Source organism: Rhineura floridana, chromosome 11, assembly GCF_030035675.1.
Source record: "Rhineura floridana isolate rRhiFlo1 chromosome 11, rRhiFlo1.hap2, whole genome shotgun sequence".
NCBI classification, from domain to species: Eukaryota; Metazoa; Chordata; class Lepidosauria; order Squamata; family Rhineuridae; genus Rhineura; species Rhineura floridana.
The window spans coordinates 21,075,990-21,100,923 of NC_084490.1; the positions used below are offsets into that span (position 1 = coordinate 21,075,990).

General features: G+C 44.4%; 1 protein-coding gene across 1 annotated transcript in view; it reads left to right on the forward strand.

The window, feature by feature from the left end:
* Positions 1–24,934, forward strand: part of LOC133367519 (immunoglobulin superfamily member 1-like) — a 45,323-nt gene that overhangs the window by 18,153 nt on the left and 2,236 nt on the right. The window contains exons 8-12 of the mRNA XM_061591612.1: positions 8,791–8,986; positions 16,528–16,830; positions 18,805–19,089; positions 22,110–22,400; positions 24,159–24,275. Coding sequence (XP_061447596.1) covers positions 8,791–8,986; positions 16,528–16,830; positions 18,805–19,089; positions 22,110–22,400; positions 24,159–24,275 — 1,192 coding nt within the window. The remainder of the gene's footprint in view (positions 1–8,790; positions 8,987–16,527; positions 16,831–18,804; positions 19,090–22,109; positions 22,401–24,158; positions 24,276–24,934) is intronic.

The window sequence follows — 24,934 nt, forward strand, 5'->3', positions numbered from 1 at the left end:
TTCCATCACAAGGATGTTTCTCTTTCTTCTGATTAAAAAAGATGTGTTTTCCTGGAAATCATCAAAATAACTGTGGGCAGATCACTTCCCATATTATCTTCTGGGAACTCTCCGTTTTTAGTAACAGAGAGAAAACCACATGGTTTTAAGGATATTATGGTATAGGATATCCCTTTCAGGTCCACCACTACCTTCTGGTCATTCCATATAAACTGGTCACTCCATTTCCAGCTGCCATATAGGCCTGGTGTTAATTTCTTATTTAATATAAGGCAGGGTTACCCACTTTTGTAGGCCCCAGAACAAGAGGCTGTTTATTGATGAGCAGGTTCACACACAGCTGCATAGGAAAGTGACAGTAACCATAAGAACAAGCGAAAGGGTAGAGGCTTAGCTCCAGCCCCTAAAAAATGGAGACAATGTTTAATTCTATCACTACCCATTACTGCAGCTGGACTGACCTCCCCCAAAGACATGCTGTAAGGCTCATCAGGCATGAATAAAACTTCATAACTGTGCCTACTGTTTGGCAGCGAGGGCAGCAAAGAAGGCCCACTTCTCTGCCTCAGTCGCATCCCCAAAGTAGCCATCCAGTGAAACGTTTTTGTATTATCAGGGGTCTGTTGCCATCAACTCCAGGAAATGGAGTTTTAGACTCTTCGGAGGCACACTTTGAATTGTTTGCAAGGCACTTTGAGGGTAAAGTTGCTCTTCTCCATAGTAATCATGATGCCCCATCCACATCTACTGTAGTTCCCAGTGAGGTGTCCAGTGCAACGTCTGCTGCAACATCTTGGGATCAGTTTCAGTTGATGCAGCCTGATGATGTGGACAAAGTGCTTGTGATGATGCGACCAGCAACGTGTCCTCTCGATCCTTGTCCTTCTTTGCTTATTAAAGCCGAGGGGGTATGACCGAGTGGATCCAGGGTGTGGTCAACACATCTTTGTGGGAAGGAGTGGTCCCAGCCACCCTGAAAGAGGTGGTGATCCAACCGCTCCTGAAAAATCCCACCCTGGACCCATTAGTTTGTGACAACTACTCCCCAGTTGCAATATCCCCTTTTTAAAGAAGGTGATTGAGAGGGTCATGGTGCAGCAATGTAAGGAGTCACAAGTACTTGTATCCATTATAATGAAAAATGTGGTAGAAGCCACGGCAAATGGGCCCGCCCTTAATAAAATTATTTTTAATAAAAATAATTAAATTATAATTAATTATTTTAATAAAAACAATTAAAAATAATTTTATTATGGGTTGGCCCATTTGCCGTGGTTTCTGCCACATTTTCCATGTGTCCCCAAGCAGCTGCAGTACTTTTGATTTTGAAGGCTTGTACTCTTTACAATATCCCTCATATGCTTCATTCAATGTTTTTATAGGGCCGTCTGTTATGATCATCTCACACACACCTTCCCTTATCAATGGCTTCCCCCAAAGAATCCTGGGAGCTGTAGTTTAAGGGAGCTGAGAACTGTTAGGAGACCCACCTTTTTTCACTTGTGGTGGAACTGTCCACTCATTCAGGTGTTCTGGACAGCGGTTCATAGGGAACACGTTAACATAACAGGTGGAACTACGCAAAAGACTATGCAGAACTGGTTTCTTTTTTATTGCTAGCAGCCAGGCAGCCAGTGGTGCAAAGATGGAAAACCCTGGATGGCTTGGATATTGTTGTATTCTTGTCTTCTCAACCGATAGTTTCTAACCACTAATTCTGGTGGAAGGGGGGTCTTGATTTTGCTGTTGCTTACTTTGTGTTATGGGATACACTGTCTTTGTTTCTTTTATGTAATAACAATTTTTAACAACTTGTTAGGAAACCCCTGTTCCCCTCACAGAGCTACAATTCTCGGAGCAGTTTAACAATAAATCTTCCCAAGGGACTCTAGCAATTGTAGTTCTATGAGGGGAACAGGGCTCTTCTAACAACTCTCAGTATCCTTAACAAACTACAATTCCCAGCATTCTTTGGAGGAAGCCATGACTGTTAGAGTGGTATAATACTGCTTTAAATGTATGGTGCAGATGGGCCCTAAGTTTTGCTCAGAGTAGATCACTGAAATTCATGGCCCTAAGTTTGTCGTATCTATCAATTTTAAAGGGTCCACTTTGAGTGGGATTAGCACTGGATACAACCCCAAATCAATTAGTACAAAAAACCCACAAACCAAACCCATATAAACATTGTGTAAAACAATATAAAGAAGCTATCTTAATTTGACAGCTTAATCTAAACATTAGATAAAACGTTACAGATTAGCCAACATAATAACTGAAACTAAACAGAAGAGAAATTATGTCAAAGCAGTTATATCCAGTGGTTTGGTTTCAAGACTCCAGCATCCAAGGACACCACACCACCTCCCAGCTTACCCAGAAGGGCCTTAATGCCCACCATTATCATGGACTCTCTCATCCTTCTCACATGGAAGCTAACAACTTTCCTTGCGCACTCTCCCACCAAACAACATTTATCTAACCAGGCTGGGGCCATAAACAAGGTCTCAAAGTAGCGCCTATATGTCTACTGGCAATACAGGAGAAAGGGTGGAACAAATCACAAAATCATGCTTATGAACTGATTCTCAGACCCTGAGAATCCTCCTCAGCATCTAGAAGATGGAATGTTTCTCTGCACCCATGAAGACTTGAATCTGTTGAGAATTACAGCAGAGATTAAAAAGATCCCATCAAATTTCCAACATGCTTCAAGGCATCCTGATGCACAGTACAGCAGCCCATTTGCAAAGGCCTTGGCTTCCAATTGGCAAATTAGTTTTGTTGTTATATGCCTTCAAGTTGATCACAACTTATGGAGACCCTATGAACCTTTTTGGATGTATTCATAGTGTTTTCATGGTAAGAGGTGGTTTATCATTGCCTTCCTCTGAGCCTACAGCACCTGGTATTCCCAGGCGGTCTCCCATCCAAGCCTGACCCTGCTTAGCTTCCGAGATCAGAAGAGATCAGGCATGTTCAGGGTAGTATGGCTGTTGGCAAATTAGTTCAGCTATAAAAAAATTTTTTGGTTGGGGAATACTTTGTTTCATTCTGCCTAGTTTCATTTATCTTTAGCCCCATTGGGAAACAGAACAGAGATGACGCACAAGAGGAAATGACAACAATGTGGGTTTTTAATAATAATAAAAAAACCTTGGGAGATGCTGACTTCAGCCAAGTCTGTAGACTCTGACGTTTCAGCCATAGTTGTGTTTAAAGTCAAATTGTCTACAAAAAATAGTCAGACCTCATGCAGAGGAGGAAAACCAGGGCTCTAGGCATGTTAGACATGATGACTGTGTATCCCACTCTGGAGGATGCCCTAAGGGGCTAGCGCCCCAATTACTAAAGAACTAAGCCTTCATCAAAGTGCTCACTAAAGATGCAGCACAAGCCAAACAAACCAAGGTCAAGCACAGAGAATCACTCTATGTCTAAAGAGACAAATTAGGTGACAGTCCAAGGTCAATATCACAGGAACTTCCGGCAAGGTACAAGACCAGGAAATCTAGGAAACAAGGACCCCCAGATCTATACTGTTTTCAGCATGCAGAAGACTCAAGAGGGAGGCCTAATATACTCTAGCCCAGAGCGTGGAAAAGTTACTTTTTTGAACTACAAGTCCCATCAGCCCCAGCCAGCATGGCCACTGGATTGGGCTGATGGGAGTTGTAGTTCAAAAATGTAACTTTTCCAAGCTCTGCAGTCTAGCCTCCTAAACCACACCCTAATCTAGCAGTGTAGTAGTATCAGGGATTGCTTACTCACAGTAGACCCCTTACTCTCAAGTAGACCAATGACTCTCAGTCCATAGGTGCATACTGTGCCATTGTTCTTCAGCCTGGACCCCATGCTTTTGTTGCCAGCGCTCTCAAGGGCTGAGGGTCTGCTCCACCTCTTCCTGTGACAGTTCCAGGGGCTCTTCATCAGGTATCTACCTGGAGGGCCCCTCGAAGGAATCCTCATCACTGAATTCAGGAGGCTCCGCCTGCTTCTCAAGGTCTTTGCTCTGTGAGGCGTCTGGTTCATCCTCTGAGGACTCCATGTCTGGTGCCAGTTCAGGGCTAGGCATAAGGTCATGTTAGTAGCTGTTTAGACAAGGAAATGTCAGTAGTTTGCAACATTTTTTGACCCCTGCATGACAATTTACACCTACCAAAGTTCCCTTTCCTGCAGACCTATTACAATTATAGAAGTCACCCTAGCTGTGTGGGAGGGAGGCATCACAACTTGGAAGATCAAAACCTGGGCAGCCAATAAAGCTTCTTTTCTTTGAAATGGTGCATTGAGGAGCTGTGGGTTTGCAGAGAGCAGGGATGGGAGCCTCAGGCTAGGGTTGCCAGGTTCAGGGCCGGAGACTGATCCTGTATCTTTAGCCTGAGCAACCCTACCTCAGGCCAAAGAGCCAGTTTCCCTGCTGCAGAATAACCACAATTAGCCTTGAAGCTTCAAGATCAAGAAAGGAATTGTAGTCCATATAGTTGGTCTTGAGCATCACCGCCTTTTATTTAAGGAATTAAGCACTGCATGAGAAATGTTATGGGGGTGATGGAGCATTAAACCGAAGACACACACGTGTCCTAACTCTTGACTGCTGTGTAAGCCAATAATATCCAAAGGCACATCTGCAATGCTATGTCACTTTAGGGAAAGTCAAATATTGAGCAAGTGTCCCCGAAAAGAAGGAGAGGAAGTGAGGGGGAACACAAATGCCAGCCCTGTGAAGAGTTCCTCTTTCTGTCAGATTAGGAAGCAGAGGCTGTGGCAGGCAAAAGCCACATAATGCCCCGTGCCTTTTTTGAACTCCAGGGCCTGGCTTATTCAAATTAGATTTTCCAGGGGGAAGGCATGTTAGTCTCTTGCAGAAAACAACAACAAAGGCTCTTATGACCAGTGGCAGTGTGACACCACTATCAAGAGGGCAGCCCCACACGCCACTGTGCCAGCCACTCGTGATCTGGGTTAACTTACTTGAGGCACCCTTTGACTTGAGAGCCCTGGCTCTCTCCCTCTCTTAACTCTTCTCCCTGCCGTACACCCGTGCAGCAAAGCCAAAACTGATTTAGTTAACCACTTCCACCACAGAGAGCAGCTATCAACAGGAAAACAACTGAGACCTCTGCATTTGCTGTACAACAGGCATGGCTAGTCTTTTTCAGGCAGAGGGCTGCACTGACTGGCCTGGGGGGGGGGTCACATGTCAAAGGGGGCATGATTAAAGTGTAAAAGGTGGGTATGAACAAAACATTGAAATTGGGATAGTTGAAGACTGCGGTTCTGCAGGCTTCCTTGCAAAAAGCACTCATCAGCCATGCTGTTGTAAAATCATTTTCATTCATTATTCATTATTAAATTCTGTTTTTAAAAAGGACAAAATCAGGGGGCCCTGGGGGCACAGAAACCTTTTGGTATCATGACATTACAGTAGGGGACCCATAAGAACTGTCAATATTGTTTTTTAGGATAAAAACACCCCAAACTGTTGCCGTTTTCAAACCTCTGTTAACCTGATAGTCTTTGTCCCAGTATCATATCAAGAAATACAGCTGACCTCAAGTACATGTGTAGGTTATCCAGGAGATGAGATATATGTCAAGACAGCATGAAGGCAGCACTTTTAAAATATGACACGTGTCATCTCCTCTGGCCTTAATTGCCCCCTCCCCCAGCTCAGAGGAAGAGGAGAAGTATTGCTTGAGGAGCCATAATCCCTATTCCTGGATCATCCCGGTCAAGGATGTGGCTTTACCCTTCCTCCCCCCCCATGCAGTCATCACCATTCCCATGCTGTTGGAGCCTGTGGTTACAGAAGAGGTCAATGGCCCTTTTAGAGGGGACAAGATGCACAGCCTAGCAGACCAGCTAGACTTTATTAGGCCTCAGAAGGCTACATGGGTGGCTGCAGAGGTCCAACCAGCACTTGCCACCTTCATTTTTTCATTTTATTTGGTTTGCAAGCTTAGCCATAGGCCATGTGCAAGTATACAAACATATACATACATATATACATAAAACCGTAGGAGTTCTTTTCATAATATGATCGCTTTCACAAGGGCATCTCTCAGTTTTTGTGCAGCCATTGCAAAAGTAGTGACTGCACAAGTCACTTGTTCAAAATTGTCCATTAAAAGATCAATTACCTTCTCACTGTCTGAACAATGAACTAAAATATCTAAAAACAGTGATAAAAATTTCCTCCTGGGGTCATCATAGAGTGGACAATATAGTAAATAATGGACAATCTCTTCAATTGCATTACAACCATTAATACAGAGACGTTGAGTCACTGGTATGCCGCGATAACGTCCTTCCAGATAAGCTGTGGGCATTGCTTGGAAACGTAACGCAGTAAAAGCTTTTCTCATTGGTGGTCTATCAAGTACTTCTAGATACTTTGCAGCCACATGATTCAATTTAATACATGGGTACCAGATTGAAAACGGGGCCATCACTATGGACGCACGGTCCTGCGCTGCATCATATTCATACACCCAGTTGGTAAGTGCAGCTTTACTTAATTCCAATAATTTAGCTAGGGAAAGATCGTATTTGGAGAGTAATAACTGGTATTCCTTGGCCCAACCTCCCCGTAGCATTTGATCATGCCAACATTTCTTAACCAAAGTTGAATCTTCGATGGTCAAGATTCAGGTCCAGTATCGTAAGTATATTAAATCGATTCGTGCCATGACTGAGGGTAATCCCAACTCGGCTCTAAGATGAGCTGATGGGGTCCCCGGGGGAAGACCTAGTACTAGTATCATATAAGCATTCTGTATTGACTCTAATTTAGTTCCAACAGACTGACCCCATAATTCTGCACCATATAAAATTTTGGGGAGCAGTTTGATTGTTAGAATTTTTATCATTGGCGGAACAAGTTGACCCCCTTGATGAAGAAAAACCTTTTTGCTAAGCCTAGGGCGCGTGTTCCCGCCAAGGACACTGCTTTTAGCTGAGGGGTCCAGGATAGGTTGTTTGCCACCTTGACCCATTCAGGATCCTGACAAGCTTGGCTTTGCCTTGTCGGTTGCAGCCTGGCCTGGCCTGCCTAAACTTGACTCTGCTTCTGGAGATGACCCTGCCCTGCCTATAAGTTCCACTACTTCATCCTGACTTCTCTTGGAGGACAGGACAAGGGCCTCCTGGCTTCCATGCAGCAAACAGGGATGCCTGGCTAAGTTTTTTTCCTCCTGTTCTTACATATCCATTCTCTATAGTGCAAGTTTCAAAAAAGTCTTTATCAAGATATGGTGGCCTATGCAAGTCTAGCCCCCCTTTCCTCCTTATTCATAAAGAACAACATATAACCTATTTATTCTCAATCTACACACACACGGTTATATTTCCTGAAATGTTAACATTATCCCCCTTCTATAGGCATTGCTTCTTAGCACAACACCAGGCTCATACGTCTGGAGAGCTTTGTCAGGTTCGTAATAGGCCTTTCATTTTTGGGTAGCTGCTTCTTCATGTCTCTTCAGAACCACCATTTTGATGTTCATCCATTTCCCATCAGAAAGGCTAGTGCTTGGAACAGCACTCTCACATCAGCAATGAAACGGATCAGACGAAGAGCTCATATAAGAGCTGGGGGCTTCCCCCCTCCTTGAATTTCAGTCAGGTCCTCATCTGAGTAGGTGTTTACATATGGTTCCCTCTCCTCCCAAGTAGTCTCATGTGCAACAAGCCAGACACTTTGGCATTGGCTCTGAAGTTCCTCACTGGTTCATTGTCTCCTGTGACCCTGGGGGAGATTGGGCGTGGTGGTGGTGCATGAAAGCTAGCCAGGAATCCAGGGAACTGGTACAGGAACCTCCAATCTTGAGACAAGGATGTGCAGATCTGATGGCTCCTCAGGATCATTGGTAGTGTGGAGATCTGCTGGAGGATCCATATCTCCTTGATTCTCATCTGAGGATGCCTCAGGTTCAAGGTTTGGGCAGGGCTGTACCCTAACAGTAGAGCCCAATTTTCTAGTTCGTTCGGCTACACATTTTGTAGAACTGGGATATTATTTGGACATATTCAACCCATCTATCCACAATATAATAACATCCTCATTTGGACTACAGCACCTATGAGTCCCAAACAATATGGCCAATAGTTAGGAATGGTGGGAGTTATAGTCCAAGATATCTGAAGGAGATCAGGTTGGGCAGGGTTGCTTTTCATGATCACAAGTTGCCTTGGCACCACTATGTTGTGCACCGCCCTGAGAGCCTTCGGGCTGTGGGCGGTATATAAATCGAATAAAATAAATAAATAAATATTTATTTCATTTATTTATTTTGAATAATTTATTAACCACTTAATAAAAAAACCCTCAGCACTGTACATTAAAGAACACAAAATAATTATCAATGATATATAGATAAAAATCAACAGAATTTAAAAACAAGTATACATAACTAAAGTATATGTCTGGATAAGCTGGCTGAAAAGAATTCTTTAGCAGGCATCTAAAACAGAGTAACTGGGGTGCCTACCTAGAGTTACTAGAGCTAGTAAGGAATCCTTCCTTCTGTGGAGTATCAAGAAAACACATGATCCAGCCCATGCTAACCTTGCATAATATGGCTGCAGCCTGAAAAAAAAGGAAGTGGTTTGCTAGGAACTTTGGGTGTCAAACTGAGCATTAAGGAGAATGTGTACATCAAGGGGAAGAATTGTGTCGCAGAGCTGTGCTGTATTTCAGAATCTGCAGCCTCTCCCTGAGATCTTCATTCTGGGGACAGCACATATCTAGAAGCAAACAGGAGGCTGCAGGGCTAGAAGGTCTTCCAGCATGAGCTTCTCTTTCAGCGTCCTCTTTATTGGTTGGTATCCCAGATGAAAGGGTACAGGGACCAATGGGTGCGCAGCAGCAGGGCAGCAGGAACAGAGACCCAGCTGTGGTTCCTGCAGCTCAGATATTGTGCCACTAATGGAATCATCTCCTTTCCAGGACTCTTGCTGACTGGGCAGTGGCAGACCTCTACAGGTGAGTCTCAGAAGATAAATATTAATATGAGGTGGGAAGGTGATGGATGGGAGCACCATGGGAGCTAAATGCAGTGGTCTTCCCCAAGCAAATCTGCTTTTCTTACCTCTGCATGATAACACCTGAGGCTTACCAAGTTTTCCCTGTTCTATGCAAGCATTACAGGTACAGGAACACCCCACTGCCATTTCTTTGCCCCTGCTAACCTTATCTATGAAGCTGAGTTCCCCTGGTGCAGTTGCGAGGATCCTCTGGCCCTCCAAGTGTTTCTGAACTACAACTCTCATCAGCCCCAGCAAGCATGGCCAATGGCTAGGGATGATGGGAACTGTAGATCAGCAACATTTGAAAAGCAAAGGGTTCCCACACCTGTCCTAGCGTAACCTTGAATCAAGCTACTAACCATGATGATTGTTCTCGCTCCGTCAGAGGCAGTATACTTCTGAATACCAATTGCTGAGATTGACAAGCAGGAAGAATGTGTTGTTCCTGCTTGTGGGCTTCCCATAGGCATCTGGCGACTACTGTGAGAAAGGATGCTGAACTAAATGGGTTTTCCATCTGTTCCAGCTGGGCTCTTCTTATGTTCTCACCTGTAGTCTCTGAAGTCTCTCCCAACACGTTGCTGCTCCTAGCGATGGGTATCGTACTTTCAAATAGGGAGGTTGTGGGGGCCCTCCAGACTGGTATTTTATTGTAGCTGCATTCTGCAACATGTTCTTGACCCAATAATAGTGCATGAGTGGTGGATTCATTCTGCTTTATTAGTTGTTCTGCAACACTTTGCAAACGTTACCACATTACTGCTGTCCGGAGCGGCTATAGTGCAAGAGAAGTAGGATAAAAGTCAACCAGAACATTTGTGGTATAAAAAGTTATGGGCTTTCAGCAGGAAATTATGGGATATGCACTAATTGGAAATGAAGCAGCATGACCACCCCAAAACGTTTTCAGGTGCAATCAGTTTTGAAAGAGGGGTTGTTGTAACCATCTCAATAGCATTATGAACATAAATCATCATGAATGTGCAATAAAAAGGATCCCTATAGTGCCAAAATAGGTACTAATTAGTATGGGATGTTTGGCACTGCAGTTGCTGGTTTTGCAGGATTGCAGGGGTGTTGTTAGAGGATGGTATAGGCGGCCTAAGCCCCAAGTCTTTTGTACTGGGCCAGAATCTCCAGCCCCTTCTGTGTTGTTGTTGTTTTTAATTTAAATTATTTGCGTTCAGGACAGTTAAGATACAACATTGGGTAATATTTTATCATCTTCTGCAGGTGAGGGAGCTGCCACAGGCAACCCAGGAACCTCATCCATGGTGTCCGGTTCTCACTGGGCTCCTGAGTAAACAAGTGACTTGCCAACAACAGCAACGCTGGCAACAAAGAAAGCAGTATCCAGGGCTGGTCCAAGGTCAGGGTCCAAAGAAGCAGAATCCACAGCAAAGGGTCAGACAAGAAGCAAAGTCAGAGCAGTCTCAGGTCAGGGTCCAATCAGTCTGTGGGTAAAGGACAAAGTCCGAAGTAGTCCATGGTCAGATCAGGGGTCAACAGGAGGTCAGTTAACAGGCAGAGCACAGCACTGGTACAGAGACATTGTTCCAGCAGCTCTTCCAGCCTAGCACTGGGGTTTTTGAGCTGGAGCTGCTGGAACCACACCCCAAACCTGAGTTAACTTCCCCTTCAGCTAGTCCTTTACTCCCGAGGAGTCCATTACTCCTGAGGAGTCCTGGTCTGCTGCTGGGCACTCCTCTAGGTGGGCCAGGTCTCCGGGCAGAATATGCCTCTCTCCTTGGGCTTGGGACCCATTCAATGCCAGAGGCCAAATTGCCCTGGGTGCAGGTGGCCCTTCTTTGCCCCCAGATGGAGCCTGACCCAGGGCTGTGTGCAAGACTGAACCCTCCTGGTCATCCTCTAATGAGGGCTCCCCCGACTGAGACCTGACACACGGGTCCCTCCAATTCCTCTGCTGCAGATGGCCTAGACTCACTTTCCCAGAGATGCTGGAGGTAGTGCTGGAGTCAGGGCCCCCCATAAGGTCTTCAGACTTTGTGTCACTGGGGTCTTCATCTGGGGCTGGGTCATGCATGATAAGGCCCAGGTGGCCTCAGTGGCACAGAGTGCTTTTTAATGACACAATCTAGTATGCCAACAGAGGACCTTCCTCTATTTCAAGTCTTCCTCTACTTGAAGATATGCCCAGTCCAAGTCCAGTTTAAGAACCATCAGAAGGGAGAGCAGGTGCCTTGAAGGTGCCCACCTGGACACCAGACTGAGTAGGTACACAGGTCACCTGGGCACAGCCTTCCCCAGTCTGGTGTGAAATTACTGCATTTCTGTATAAATTATACTGAGAGAAATATAATTTATTAGGTTAGATTCTCTGTAGAAACAGTAGTTAACACAGGAAAGAAGCAAAGTTAGAACACCAACAAACATACAAAAATGTAATTCTCGATCTTTGGAGATGGCAGGTGTTGTTACCACTCACTATATGCTCAGAGGCACCTGTTACCAAATTCTTCCAAGCTACACAGGAAGTGGATTGGACTGTGAAAGACCAACCCAAATTGTGTTTGCAATTTGACAAATTTGTAGGGCAGAACAATATCTCAGACAGGAGGTCAGGTCTCATGCTCCCCTGGTGCATTCACTATAGCTGCCCAATTTCCTTGCTTTGGAAAGTTTGATAGAAATATTTGTTGGCTATAGGTATGTTCTTAAACGGTAAGAATTCTTTTGCTTATTAGTGCATTTCTCTACTTTTTAATCCGAGAGGTAAGAATTGGGATCCAAGTTTGCTGAGAATGGATTGATCATTTACATGCATATTGAGTTCAATAGGATTTATTCCCCTGTAATCATGCTTAGGATAGGTGAAACTGACTGGGGGAAACGGAGGGGGGGAAGGACAGGGGGAGAGGAGGAGGGGGCAGGTTTCATGATTTGCATGCTTATTGAGGTCAGTGGGATTTATTCCTGCGCAATCATGCTTAGGATAGATGAAACTGACAATGGGGGAGGAGGAGAAGAGGGAGGGAGTGCTGGAGTGGGCAGGGGAGGAGAAAAAGAAAGAGGAGGGGGGAAGAAGGAAGGAGGAAGGGAGAGGAAAGGGGAAGGAGGGGAAGGAGAGAAGAGAGTGGGAGAGGGAGAAGAAAGGCAGGTCTGATCATTTGCATGCTTATTGAGTTCAATGGGATTTACTCCCATGCATTCAAGCTTAGAATACGTAAAACTGACCATGGAGGAGGAGGAGGGGAAGGGGGCAGGAAAGGGAAGAAGGAAGGGAGGAGAAAGAGAAGGAGGAAGGGGGGATGGGATTGGAAGGGGAGGGAGAGGGAGGGGAGGGCAGGTTTGATCATTTGCATGCTTTTTGAGTTCAGTGGGATTTACTCCTGTACAATTATGCTTAGGAAAGGTCAAACTGACCTGAGGGAGGGCAGAGAGGGAGAAGGAGGGGGAAGGGGGAGAGAAGGGGAAGAAGGGTAGGGGTAGGGAGGAAGGTGGAGGGGCCAGGGCAGGGGAGGGCACTGGGCAGAGGGAAAGTCCCTTTCCTTTCCTTTCCTTTCCTTTCCAAAAGGAAAACACTGTGAACACTATCATTGCTTTATGGGGTTTCCCCCACCTTTTCATTCTACAGCAGGCACATGTAGTCTCCCACCCAAATTTAAACCAAAGCTGTCCCTGGCCACACCCAGGGCAGAACTTATTTCATTGTAGACAGTCATGGCTTCACCCAAAGGATCGTGAGAAGTGTAGTTTGTGAAGGGTGCTGAGAGTTGCTAGGAGACACCCTATTCCCCTCACAGAGCTACAATTCTCAGAACGGGCTGATTGTTAAACTACTCTGGCTACTGGAGCTCTGTCAGAGGAATAGGAGTTTCCTAACAACTCTCAGCACTCTTCACAAACTACATTTCCCAGAAGTCTTTGGGGGAAGCCATGACTGTCTAAACTAGTGAAATAAAGGTCTGGCCTGGGTGTGGCCACCTGATTAGCCAAGCCAAACAGCTGTGAGTCTGGCTTTTAGAACACATACGGTTCTTATTGAGCATGTCCAATGTTATTATAGACTTCAGTGTTAAATTTTTTTAATTAAAAATCAGCCATGCATTTTTTTTAACTTTTAATCTGCAGAAGATGATGGCCAGATTATGGGGCAAGGTCAGGAATAGGATTACAGGTACAGTAGGGCCCCACTCATACGGCAGGTTGGGTTCCAGACCCCTGCCGAAAAGCAAAAACCGCCGAATAGCGGATCAGCTGTAGCACGGGGGTCTGGAACCTAACCCGCTAATCGCACCAGAGGAGGAAAAGATCATATTTCCCCCTCCTCGGGTGCGATCAGCTCAAACGGGAGTCTGATCACGCCAGAAGAGGAGAAAATCAGCTGTAGCGCGCTACAGCTGATCTTCCCCTCCTCTGGTGCGATCAGCTGGAGTGTGGGGAGCTCCAGCCCCCCTCCAGCTGATCACCCTGCTGGCACCGTATTAGCGGAATGCCAAAAAGTGGGGTGCCAAGAATGGGGGCCCTACTGTACTCTGTGAACATGGCTGATTTTCAATTAATTTCAACAAATTATGAGACCACTGATACAAAAAAGTCTAACAGGGGTCTGAATTTTTTTCTCTTGTTTTATACTTTGAACTCTTGATTCTCTCTGACTGTTTTGTGTATCGCCATGAAAACTTAGAGGATTGTTAAGCAAGCATTTCTGAGTTCAGAACTATATGTTTTGTAAGGTTTTGTTTTGAAATGAGCTTATGGGAAGCAGCAGAATGGCAGGGGGGTATTTTCAATTTAACATTGCGGGATGTGAAAAATCCATGCTGGCTACAGTATACAGCCACTCTTGTTGTGGCTATATAATTAACTTACCCTAGCTTATATCACCGGGCTTTTGCAAAGGTAAAAGGGGGGAGGGGAGAGTAATGTACACAACCTATAGCTCCTGGGAGGAACAGCAAGATACAAGTATGTAATGTCATTCATAGCTCATGTAAAGAAAAACAAACATGCACAAAGGCAGAAAATCAGACTCTCCTTGCCGTAACTGCAACATTTCATAGCCCAGATATTTACTGCTAAATCCCAACCCCCCAAAAAACAAATGTTTGCCAACCCTGATAAGTAACAACAAGCAATAAAATAAAATACTCCAAGTATGTGCGGTTTCACATCTTTGGTTCTGAAACTACCAACTCTGCCCAGCCTGCTTTACAGGGCTGTTGTGAAGATAAAAAGGGGGAGGGGAAGAAAATGTACACAATGAGAGGAAAAACAAGATTCATACAACAATCAACAAATACTGTAAGCATGTGTGGTTTCACATACACAAAACACACAAACCTTGACAAACAAGAAAAGTATCCTTGTGTTAAAGTATAGTCTATAGGAATTTTAACTTGCTGCAGATGTAAGGTGTTTGATGATTTTATGGTTGTATTTGCTGATTCATTTTCTATTTTCTATTTTTGTCTTATGGTTACTGTGCATTAATAAATAATAGCCCAGTGATGACAAGCAGACTAGTAGGGTCCGTGTGGGGGGCACAGAATATGCAGGGAGACAATGCCATTGCAATATCACCATATTTTCTCAGTAGGAAGGAAGCCTTATTTATTTCAGGAGAGTTACTTTAGAGTAAAATATACCATAGCCAGCCAATTGTGTTATACTATAAAGTATAAAACCTGGAGAGTGAATGAAATAATATGGACATGGAGGAAAGTGCTTAAACATATTCCAGGCAGACTGTTCTTCTCTGCCAAGCATCAGGCTAGCAGCAACAGCAAGCTTCTGGTATTTTCCTGCTGCTCTGGGAGATCCCCTACTGAGTCCTAGAAGGGGGCAGTCAGCATTTCTTTCTCTGATTGCTTAGCAGCAGTAATTAAGCAATTAAGCATTGTTAGTAACTTTGCCGCCTGTCAAAGCCTTAGAGACAGTTGCCTCCACATTTTGCTTTCTAATTTTCTTTGTAGATGTCTAATTGACTTACATTTTTTTAAAATTAAAGCTAAGTCTGGGCCTCTTATTGGCTCAAGGCCCAGTATATATGAACCCCCTGCACTCCCCTGACAGCACCCCTGGAGAAGACCCAATTAAGTTGGTATGGTGTCCACTCTGCTATTTCTTAGGTGCCACGGGAAAAGGGTTTGTGCTCCCTTTGCTATGCTGTGCTTGTAACACTATTATATTTGTATACCCTGGGGCATGTATGTGATTGCTATAACCATTATGCAAGGCTGCCTTATTGCTTTTATATGTATAAGTGCCTTTAGGAGGGTAAGATTTAATAGTTAAGCTCATAATGTTGTCTTCTGTAGCTTGGACACCTGCCAGAGAACTAGTTTGTTAGAAGATGAGGTTGCGGAATAATCAATGTCCCTCAGCTGGGCCTTATCTATGAGGAGGCTAGATGTAGCCTCAAGGACACCTCTTTGAAGCTCATCTAGATAGCCACTAACGAGCTGCATGTGCTGAGAACCGGTAGCACATGCGATAGGAGGCTGGTAGGGAGGGAAAGGACCGTTTGATGTACAGTAGCCTTGGCACTGATCCAGTTAGCTCTAATGAGCTACATGTGCCAAGGATGGGCTGCACGTGCTGATTAACAGTAGGGCACGTGCCATGGAAAGAGTAGCATAGAGAGGTCAAGATGTGCTTTGGCACCAGACCAGTGTCCTTTCACGTAAATAGGGTGATCCATCAGGTGCCTTGACACCCCAGATCAAGGGACGGGGATACTTCAAAGATAGTGAGATAGTAGCCATTGTCTATTAGGCATAGGGCAGCTTTGATGCCTAGTCTGATTAATGATGTACCCTGTCAAGATGTGCCGATTTGATGTTAGATATAGCTAATGATGCATTCCATCATTGTGTATGCCTTGCCAAGATTTTCTCTATAAAAGATGCCTGTGCCGTGAGCTCAGGGTGCAGACCTTAACGCCTCTATGTGAGAGACCTTGAGTCTGTTCCACTGGGTAGGCAAGCCTGTTGTGGCCCAGCTCAGCATACAGACTGCAGGTGCCCATGTGGGAACCTTGCAGCCTTTCCATTTATTGGGTGTGCTCGCTAAATTACTCAATAAACGTCTCCTTGAGAGTAAACCTTTGAATCTTCCTCCTTGATTCCATGGTACTGATCCTTACAGTTTGAAGCAGCCCACAGCTGGGGCTAATACAGCATCTCCCATATCTGTAAATCAAATGGGGGGAGGGGACTGCATTGACTAAACCACCCTTTGCTAACCTCATGCCCTCCAGACATTTTGGACAACTCCTCCATCAGCCCCAGGCAGCAGGCTGATGGGAGTTGTAGTCCAAAACATCTGGAGGGCACCAGATTGGCAAAGGCTGAGCTAAACTGCACAGGAGGTAAACAAAGGCTGGCATTCTGTGGATCTTCTCCCTCTGATCCAAGCTTGGGTATTCTGAATTCCCACCAACCCCTCACCATACAAGAGTCTCCCATTTTACACAGTTAAACCTTTCTATGTGCTTCACCTCCAAATCTCACCAATGTTCTCTTTTTGGTCCAGGAACAACTTACCGAAAACCTTCCATCTTAGTGAGCCCCAGCAACACGGTCAGCCTTGGGGAAAATATCCTCTTAGGGTGTAAAAGTGAATACCCTTCGGATGCGTCACACTATCTGCACAAAGTAGGAGATCCAAGATTTCATACTTCAGCAACTAAGAAGGTGGAGAGGGGAATAGTTGTCTTTACTATTGCCAATGCCAGAGAAAGAGATGGTGGAGTCTACCGGTGTATATATTGCATGGAAACTCATTATGAATTACGGTGCTCAGATTTCAGTGACGTCATAGTTGTCAAGATAAGAGGTAAGAGCCTTCTATGCTGTTTCCACAAATGGCATGTAAAATGAGGTTTTGCATCTCTCATATCTGTAAATGAAACAGGAAATTGCATCTACTAAAGTAGCCTTCGGCAACCTGGTGCCCTCCAGATGTTTTGGGTTATAAACCCTGAAATAGCAAGAGAGGCTAGCGGAAAGTCTGGTGAGGAAACTTCTTTGTGGCAGGGAATGGGGAAAAGAGAGTGGATTGAGGCCCAAGCAGCAAAATGCGGAAGGAGAAAAATGGGGGCTATGGTGATGAAGCTACTATCCCAGTTGTACCTGCAAATAAAAGAAATACTTGCTTACGGATTCATCCTCCCCACCTCCGTGGGAGGACTTGTCCCTGGTGCTGAGTGCATCACAGCTTAGAAACAGAGGAAGCTGCCTTACACCAAGTCAGACCGTTGGTCGGTCGAGCTCAGCATGGTCTGCCCTGACTGGCTGTGGGTCTCCAGAGTTTCAGGCAGGGAAACTTTCCAGCCCTAACTGGAGATGCTGGGAACTTAACTGGAAACCTTGCCATGCAAAGCAGATGCTCTACCACTGAGCTACAGTCTTTTCCCATTGCCATCTCACCAAAGTCTCCATGAAGGGGACAATGTACTCTAGATGTGAGTGAATGCCATGGGATAACATTCTTATTTCAAGCTGTAGGTTTAACTATAGCGAAAATAGGCAAGGAAGATAACACCATAGATGTAGGCCACAATGCAGTGCCAAAACTCATGCACTTCTGCAACTGTGAATGTCAAGGAGGCCACCTTTTTCATTCTCTCACTTCTGGCTTTCAGATAGTCAATTCATTCATTCAAATTACATGCAGTACTTCTAATCTGATTTATTATGACATCATGAACAATTACATTACATGTGGGAAACCTCTGGCCTTTGGGTTGAATTAGGCCCAACAAGGATTCTAACCTGATTTATGAGGCCATTTCTCCCGAGCAACACACACCTACCTTGCACCTGATGCCACATGAAGTCTGATGTGGTAAGTAAAGCCATGGTTGCAAAAGAAGAATTCAGAGCCTGAAAGTGCATTCCCAATTGGTCCTCTGCAAGCGGGGCTTGCATCAGGTACCTTCAACATTTGGCATCAAATGCAAGCCCTGCAGGGATTGACTCCACTTGGGTGCTCCCTAGTGAATTCAACCCCTGCATTCCTTGGCAGGCACAGCTTGAATTCAAATGGAAAAAAAGTTTAAGAACCGCTATTTTATCCCTGAAAACTGCTCCCGCTTTCTCCAAGGCTCCTTTTCCAGGCTGGCTGGACCCCTAACAAGACAACTCATGGTACAAGTTGAGGATACATGGAAACATTCAGTTGCAAGCCCTTATTTGTCCTAGATACTGTTGAAATCATGTTTTTGGTTTGTTTGTCCTGATTTTATAAAGAGCATCTTAAATTCAATAAAATCTCTTAAATGAAAATTTTGATATTATATAGTTCAGCGCACATGATCTGAACTGTAAGTGCAAATAAGACCTATAGTCCTAATTCTTTCTACAGCATTCATATATACTGTAATCATATATAGGTATAGATATAAAATCTTAGCACACCTCCACTCTCCTTGGAAATCCATCTCCCATCAGCCCCAGCCAATATAATGGCTGTTGTAGTCCAGAACAACTGTAGGGCACTGGGCTACCTATCACTAGGCAAATGTCTTAAAAAACCTTTACATTTGCCCTCTGATCCACTCTTTGGGGTCTTGCATTCTTCCACAGCATGCAAATGTCTCCCATATGACAGACCCAGACTCTTTGAGATGCTGTGCCAGCTTCTCCAACCTGGTGCCCTCCAGATGTTTTAAACTATAACCCCCATCAATCCCAGCCAGAGCTGACTGAACTGATGGAAGTTGTCATCTAAAAACATCTGGAAGGCATTTGGTTGGGGAAGTCTGTGCTATGCCTCCCAAACCTTACTCTTGTTCTCTTTCATATCTAGGACAGCCATATCCCAAGCCCTCCATCACAGCGAGCACAACTGAGATGGTTGCTGAGGAGGGGAATATCACCTGCAAGACAGACAGCAACTTACAAGTGTGTTTTTTTCTATTTAATGACGTGGATTCAAATAGACACCTGATAATGAAGAAAGCGAAGAATGAGGCTGTATTTGCCTTTGCCAAAGAATATCAAGGGGGTATCTACAAATGTAGATATTGCACCATATCAGACTACTCTGAACTGTGCTCAGATTTCAGTGACAGCAAACGCATCAACAAAAGAGGTAAGGGTCAAGATTTGTCCTCCTGTACTGTTTTCACAAAAGGCTCTAAAATGGGACCATCTGCATTTTTAGTGTCTGCAGATCCAACTGAGAACCTGCATATCCCTGTTTTAAAAGAAGCTCTCGCCAACAATGTGTGACAACATTCATGTGTGATCTTTCAAGTCCAGCAGCACACTCCTGTGCATTACTATGCATACCCGTACAGAAGTACAATAAGTCCCCTTGGGGTTTTTGGATTCAGCAGGATACTTAAGGTGAATAGCACCCTAGACGATACCATCCATGGATGTCAATGCAAATTCCCTACCCCTAAATCTTGGCCAGGAAACAAAATGCTCATGCTCAAATGCTACTATTAAGTGCCAGGAATCAGAGCATGTTGTGTGACTGGCCTTCCCTCTTCATAAATCGAGGAACCTGACTATCACAGGTGATAGAAGTAGCTAGATCATTCTTTGCCAACCTGGTGCCTTCCAGATGTTATGGGCTACAACTCCCATCAGTCCTGTCTATTAGCCATGCTCGCTGGGACTGATCTGAAAAGTGACAGCTTGGCAAGGATGAACTAAAGTCACAGCCCAGTTCCACGTTCCCCTAAGCAAATATTCCTTAAGCAGAGCTCCTGATTTGTGGGAGGCCTGTAAGCATATTCAGATGGTAAAGAAGGGCCAAACAGCGGAGGCCCCTGTGGCTGTTTGTTTTAAAAAATGGAGACAGATAGTCTAAGTATGTTTTTAAAATGCATGCTTGAAGTCCTACCTAGTTTGAACTTCAAGGGGTTTATTAACAAGGTTATATATAGTTCCCTGGCAGAACAATGCAGGCCTGTAGCAGAGTTTCTTCAACTGAAATGCTTTCTACATGGGTCTGCATTTGACAGTGGTATAGAATGCAGCGGTCAGAATGTTGGGATAATCTCTCCAGCATCATTGGCTAGCAATTTGCTTCCAGTCCCAGTTCAAGGAGCTGGTATTTAGTAAGAAAAAGCTCTCAGTGTCTTCTGATCCAGGAACATACATCAATGCCTTCTCCCGTACCACAACACCGTCATGCTGAGGTCACTAGCTGATGCAAGTAAAAGGTTTAAAGCCCCCCTACCCATCACAGTAGAGTCCCAATCCAAATCAGTTGGATTGGGGGGGGGAGAATTTGTTTTTTAAAATCTCCACACCTACGGATAGAGGTAAGGAACTAATATATCATCTACTTTGGCTCTGACTTGTGAGATGTCACAGCATTGCACATACCTTCATTCAAGCCTATCCTGGAGTTTCAGATGCATGAAACCTACCTTTTTTAAAAAAATGAAACCTAAGAATCTCAGGATATGGAATATTGTGCCTTGTATCAAGAACTGTGCTTGAACATTACTGGCACTAGGGATGGAGAAGGAATGCATTTTAAACATTTTATACCTGGAATTTGGCAGTTACAACCAAATCAGTTTTTGCCCACATTGGACCATCTCTTGAATTGCGTCAAACTAATTATAGGCAAAATTATAGGCAAAATTATTCAGATATGTTTGCATATTATATGTAGAATATATATAGAAAGTAAAGCCCTGTGCAATACTATATTTCTGCAGCATAATTGCATAATTTCATAAGTATTACCAAATACTTCATTCAGTTATATACATTGTTGCAAGTATCTGTTTATGTGATGGTTACTTTAGAAAACTTGGACTGTGTATTTGCACATAGTAATTTGCATAATATTGCATATAATATGCAAGAACTGCCCATATTTTTATGACAACCACCATGTTGCATCTCCTCTGTCTGCCAGCTAACTCTGCCCCTCCCCATTGGCAGAACCAATGATAAAATAATTCTGTTCTTGTCAAGATCAAGGAGCAAGATGGGAATTTTAAAAAGTCCATGTGGATAAGTTCAACATCAAGATTTTCAGAAAATGTTATCCCTCGCTATCAATTTGCCAGTTTGCTCTCTCTCTCTCTAGTATTTGTACTGGTGTGTCATCACACTGTAGTTAATGTAACTGCCCACCCATGCCACTAGCCCTGCAAACTATAGCATGACAACTAGGAGGATGAGGAGACTGCATCAGCAGTGGCATTGCTTCTTCCTCAGCAGGCACCACCACCTCCTCACTTCAGAGGCCTCCACCTGGGGAATCCAGATCCCAGGGGGAGGGGCAGAGTTAGCTGGCAGACAGAGGAGATGCAACATGGTGGTTGCCATGGACTGTCCTGACTGCATGGCTTGCCTAAATCATCCATTGGTGCAGTCTCTCCTGGTCCAACACAGACACGTTGGGAGTCTCCATCCAAGCAGATGCTAATGGGCCTTTTCTCCCCATCACACAATGTCAGAACGCACTAGACGAGAGAAGTGGAAGAGTGTCCCATCCCTATAAGTGCCTTAGAGAGGATTTGGTATAAATAGGGGTGACGGTGAAAACTGGAGAGATACAGAATAGAAGTGAGGAGGCATGGAAATGGGGGTGGTCTGTGTGCAAAGGGGAGTTGAGGAAAAGAGAGAGGAGGAGCTGTGAAAAGGGGGGTAAAGGTTAAAATGGAGGTGCAAAGTGGCATTTACAAAAGAGGGGGGAGAAGACCTGTGAATGGGAGTGAAGGTGAAAATGGGTGCAAAGCAGAAGAGAGAAGTGGCTTTAGAAACTGGGCTGGGAAAGTGAAAAGGGTGCTTAGTAATTCCATGGGGTGGGAAGGAGAAGCTCTGAACAGGTGGGCAGAGCCTTTGGCCCTCCATATTATGTGGAACTGAACTCCCATCAGCCTCAGCAAGCATTATCAAAGGTCAGGGATTATAGGAGTTCAGCAACATATTGCAAGCCAAAGGTTTCCCACATCTGCTCTAGGGGGTGACCACGAGGGGGTGACAAGAGGTTGCCAAGCAGGGCATCTGCCCCTAGTACAGCAGAAGCGGGGACTACTGGGTAGAATATATTACTGATCTAATCAGAATCAACAGAGCACATGGAAATAAGTTTAACCTAACCTCATATTCTCCTGATTTTTTTTTTACACCCAGATCCTAGCCTATCCAAACCCTCCATCAAAGTGAGACCCAGGGCACATAATTCTCCTGACCTAAACATCACCATCGAGTGCCAGGGATCAGAAAATAGCCTGAATTTCTCCCTTTACAAATCCAATGACCTGATAGCATCACAGATGACAGAACCACAGAGAAACACAACTGAGTTCCATTTGCTCAAAGTGGGGTTGGACGATGAAGGAAATTATACTTGTCAGTATCACCGCAGAGGAAATTCCTTTGCATGGTCACAGCCAAGTGACCCTGTCAAGCTGCTTGTAAGAGGTGAGAAGTCTGGTTTGGTATTTTTCTTTCCCCTGTCTTCCCAGTCTTGTTTTCTGCTCTGTATAAGATAAGAACTTTGGGGATCATGGTGGCCCAAACCAAAATCCTCCATGGGGCTTGAGAGCCACACTCCAGGTTCTTATACCACTGTTGCAACCGTTCAAAACAGGAGTTGTATCCAAAGTAAGCAGCTCTGTGGATTTCGGTAAGCCTAAACGTGTACTTTACATGGCCATGCTTGGGACATTTATCTAATTCCATTTTGTTATTCTTATGCAATATATAAATGTCATGCACTGGGCGATGCCAACCCTAATGATCCACTGGTTGTTGTCGTTTGAATAGCCCCATGCTCAGGGCTTTTTCCACAGGACTTCGCAAGTGCCACCGATCACCAAATTGGCAGTGCCAGCACACCCTTTCAGCCCACCCACATGCCCACTCTAATGTCATATATGATGCCAAGAGTCTGGCAGGTGGGTGTGGCCCAGTCAAAATAGCCTCAAAGGCCAAATGGGAGGCCTGGTGGGCCTAATAATGCCCATGGGCCACACATCCCCCAACCTTCTTATATATGGCAATCAAGCCCAGCAATGGAAATACTCTCTGTATTCCCTCCCCCCTCCACTCCACACTTAGTAGCAAGAACATCTAACATGTATATTTTTGTAAAAAGGAGAGATGGGAGAACCACAATAACAAATTGGCTTGATCTGATATCTGCTTTGGTGCTCCTGCAATGCAATCACAGCTGCCCTATAAGCAGTGGAGGCTGGTGGACTCCATGGCAGTGGAATCCACCCTGGGTTTTTCCCAGGAGCTGTCCAAGGCACTGAGACCTACTTGGGGGATAGGTTTCAGCACCTTGGACAGTGTGTGGAAAAAAACCCAGAATGGATTCCACCGTCCCACTGACAGGAAGCCACCAGCCTCCGCTACCTGGAAGAATATGCACATAACTGAAAACAAAAGATAGGGAGCACAGCTAACCTTGCACAATGACATTCCTAAATCTGAATCTTTTGCACTGCATTAATTATTATAATTATTTCTTACTTTATATACCATGTAATGCCCAAAGAGGCTTCTAAGCAGTTTACACATATAATAACCACTTGTACAAGCATTAACATATAAACACCCATAATTAAAATACACAATTAAAGTACATTAAAATTAGTATTTTTGGCAAAGAAGCAGGGAATTACAGAGAGTAGCAGTTCAGCGGTAGAGCTCATGCTTTGTACCCAGTGTCCTTGGATCACCAGGAAAAAGAATCTCAAGTAGTAGGACAATTCTCTGCCTGAGAATTTGGAGAGAGATGGCCACACAGTTGGCAATACTGAGTCTGAGTCAGACTATTGGTCCTTTTGGATCAGTACTGTTGACCAGTATGGCCAATAGCCAGGATGACAGGAGTTAAACATTTGGAGGTCACCAATTGGGGGAAGGCTGGTGGCAGAAGATCAGAGATCAGCAACATGGAACCTCCAAGGTCCCCTCCCATCTACCCACTCCTGAAATTAGGCTTGGAAGAAGCACTCTGCTGCAACCAGTAGAATAGATTGCAGTGTGTACTTGGTTGCAGGATGTATTTGTGTGATCATCATAACAGTTTCTCCAATTTATCAATTGGCAACCCCCATTTGATGGCAGGTACTGTATGTTTCCTATTGGCACTGCCTGCAGCTGGCAAGTTAAAACATCTACAGTGTTCTGACTCATGAGTTCTAACTCACAAAAGACATGATTTTGCAGGTATGTCTGGCCCAACAACAGCGTGGATAATCATATGGACAAGCATTGCTGCAGGCCTTGTCCTCCTGCTTCTCCTCCTGCTGCTGTTTGTATTGTGTGGAAGAAGAAAAAGAGAAGGTGAGTAGACCTCCAGATAGAGTGGAGATTTTACCAACTTGAGTTTCACATCCAGTGCGTGTTTTTAAAAGTTCTGTAATTTGATTCCGTGTCAGAGAAGGAAGATCCCTCTTAAAAAGAACAAGTAATTATACTTGCAAATACAGCTTAAATCTAAAATTTAAATTCTAAACCTTGTGCAACACTAATCTTAAACTGCAAAATGCAATCTTGGGCATGTTTAAACAGAAATAAAACAAAACAGAGCATGGTGTAGTGGTTAGAGTGTTGTACTACAACCTGGGAGACCAGGGTTCGAATTCCCACAGCCATGAAGCTCACTGGGTGACCTTGGGCCAGTCACTGCCTCTCAGCCTTAGAGGAAGGCAATGGTAAACCCCCTCTGAATACCGCTTACCATGAAAACCCTATTCATAGGGTCGCCATAAGTCGGAAACGACTTGAAGGCAGTCCATACCATACATAACTATTCAATCATTAATAGAATATAAGTCTTGTAAATTCTAAAGGTTTAGATTCATTTGAAGTATTATTATTATTGATGACATTTATATGCCACCCTTCCACCCAAAGCAGCCCAGGGCGGCAAGTAATAAAACAGTAAAAACGTCTTTAAAACAATTCCAGTGCTGATGCAGACAAATAAAGCCAACCTGTTG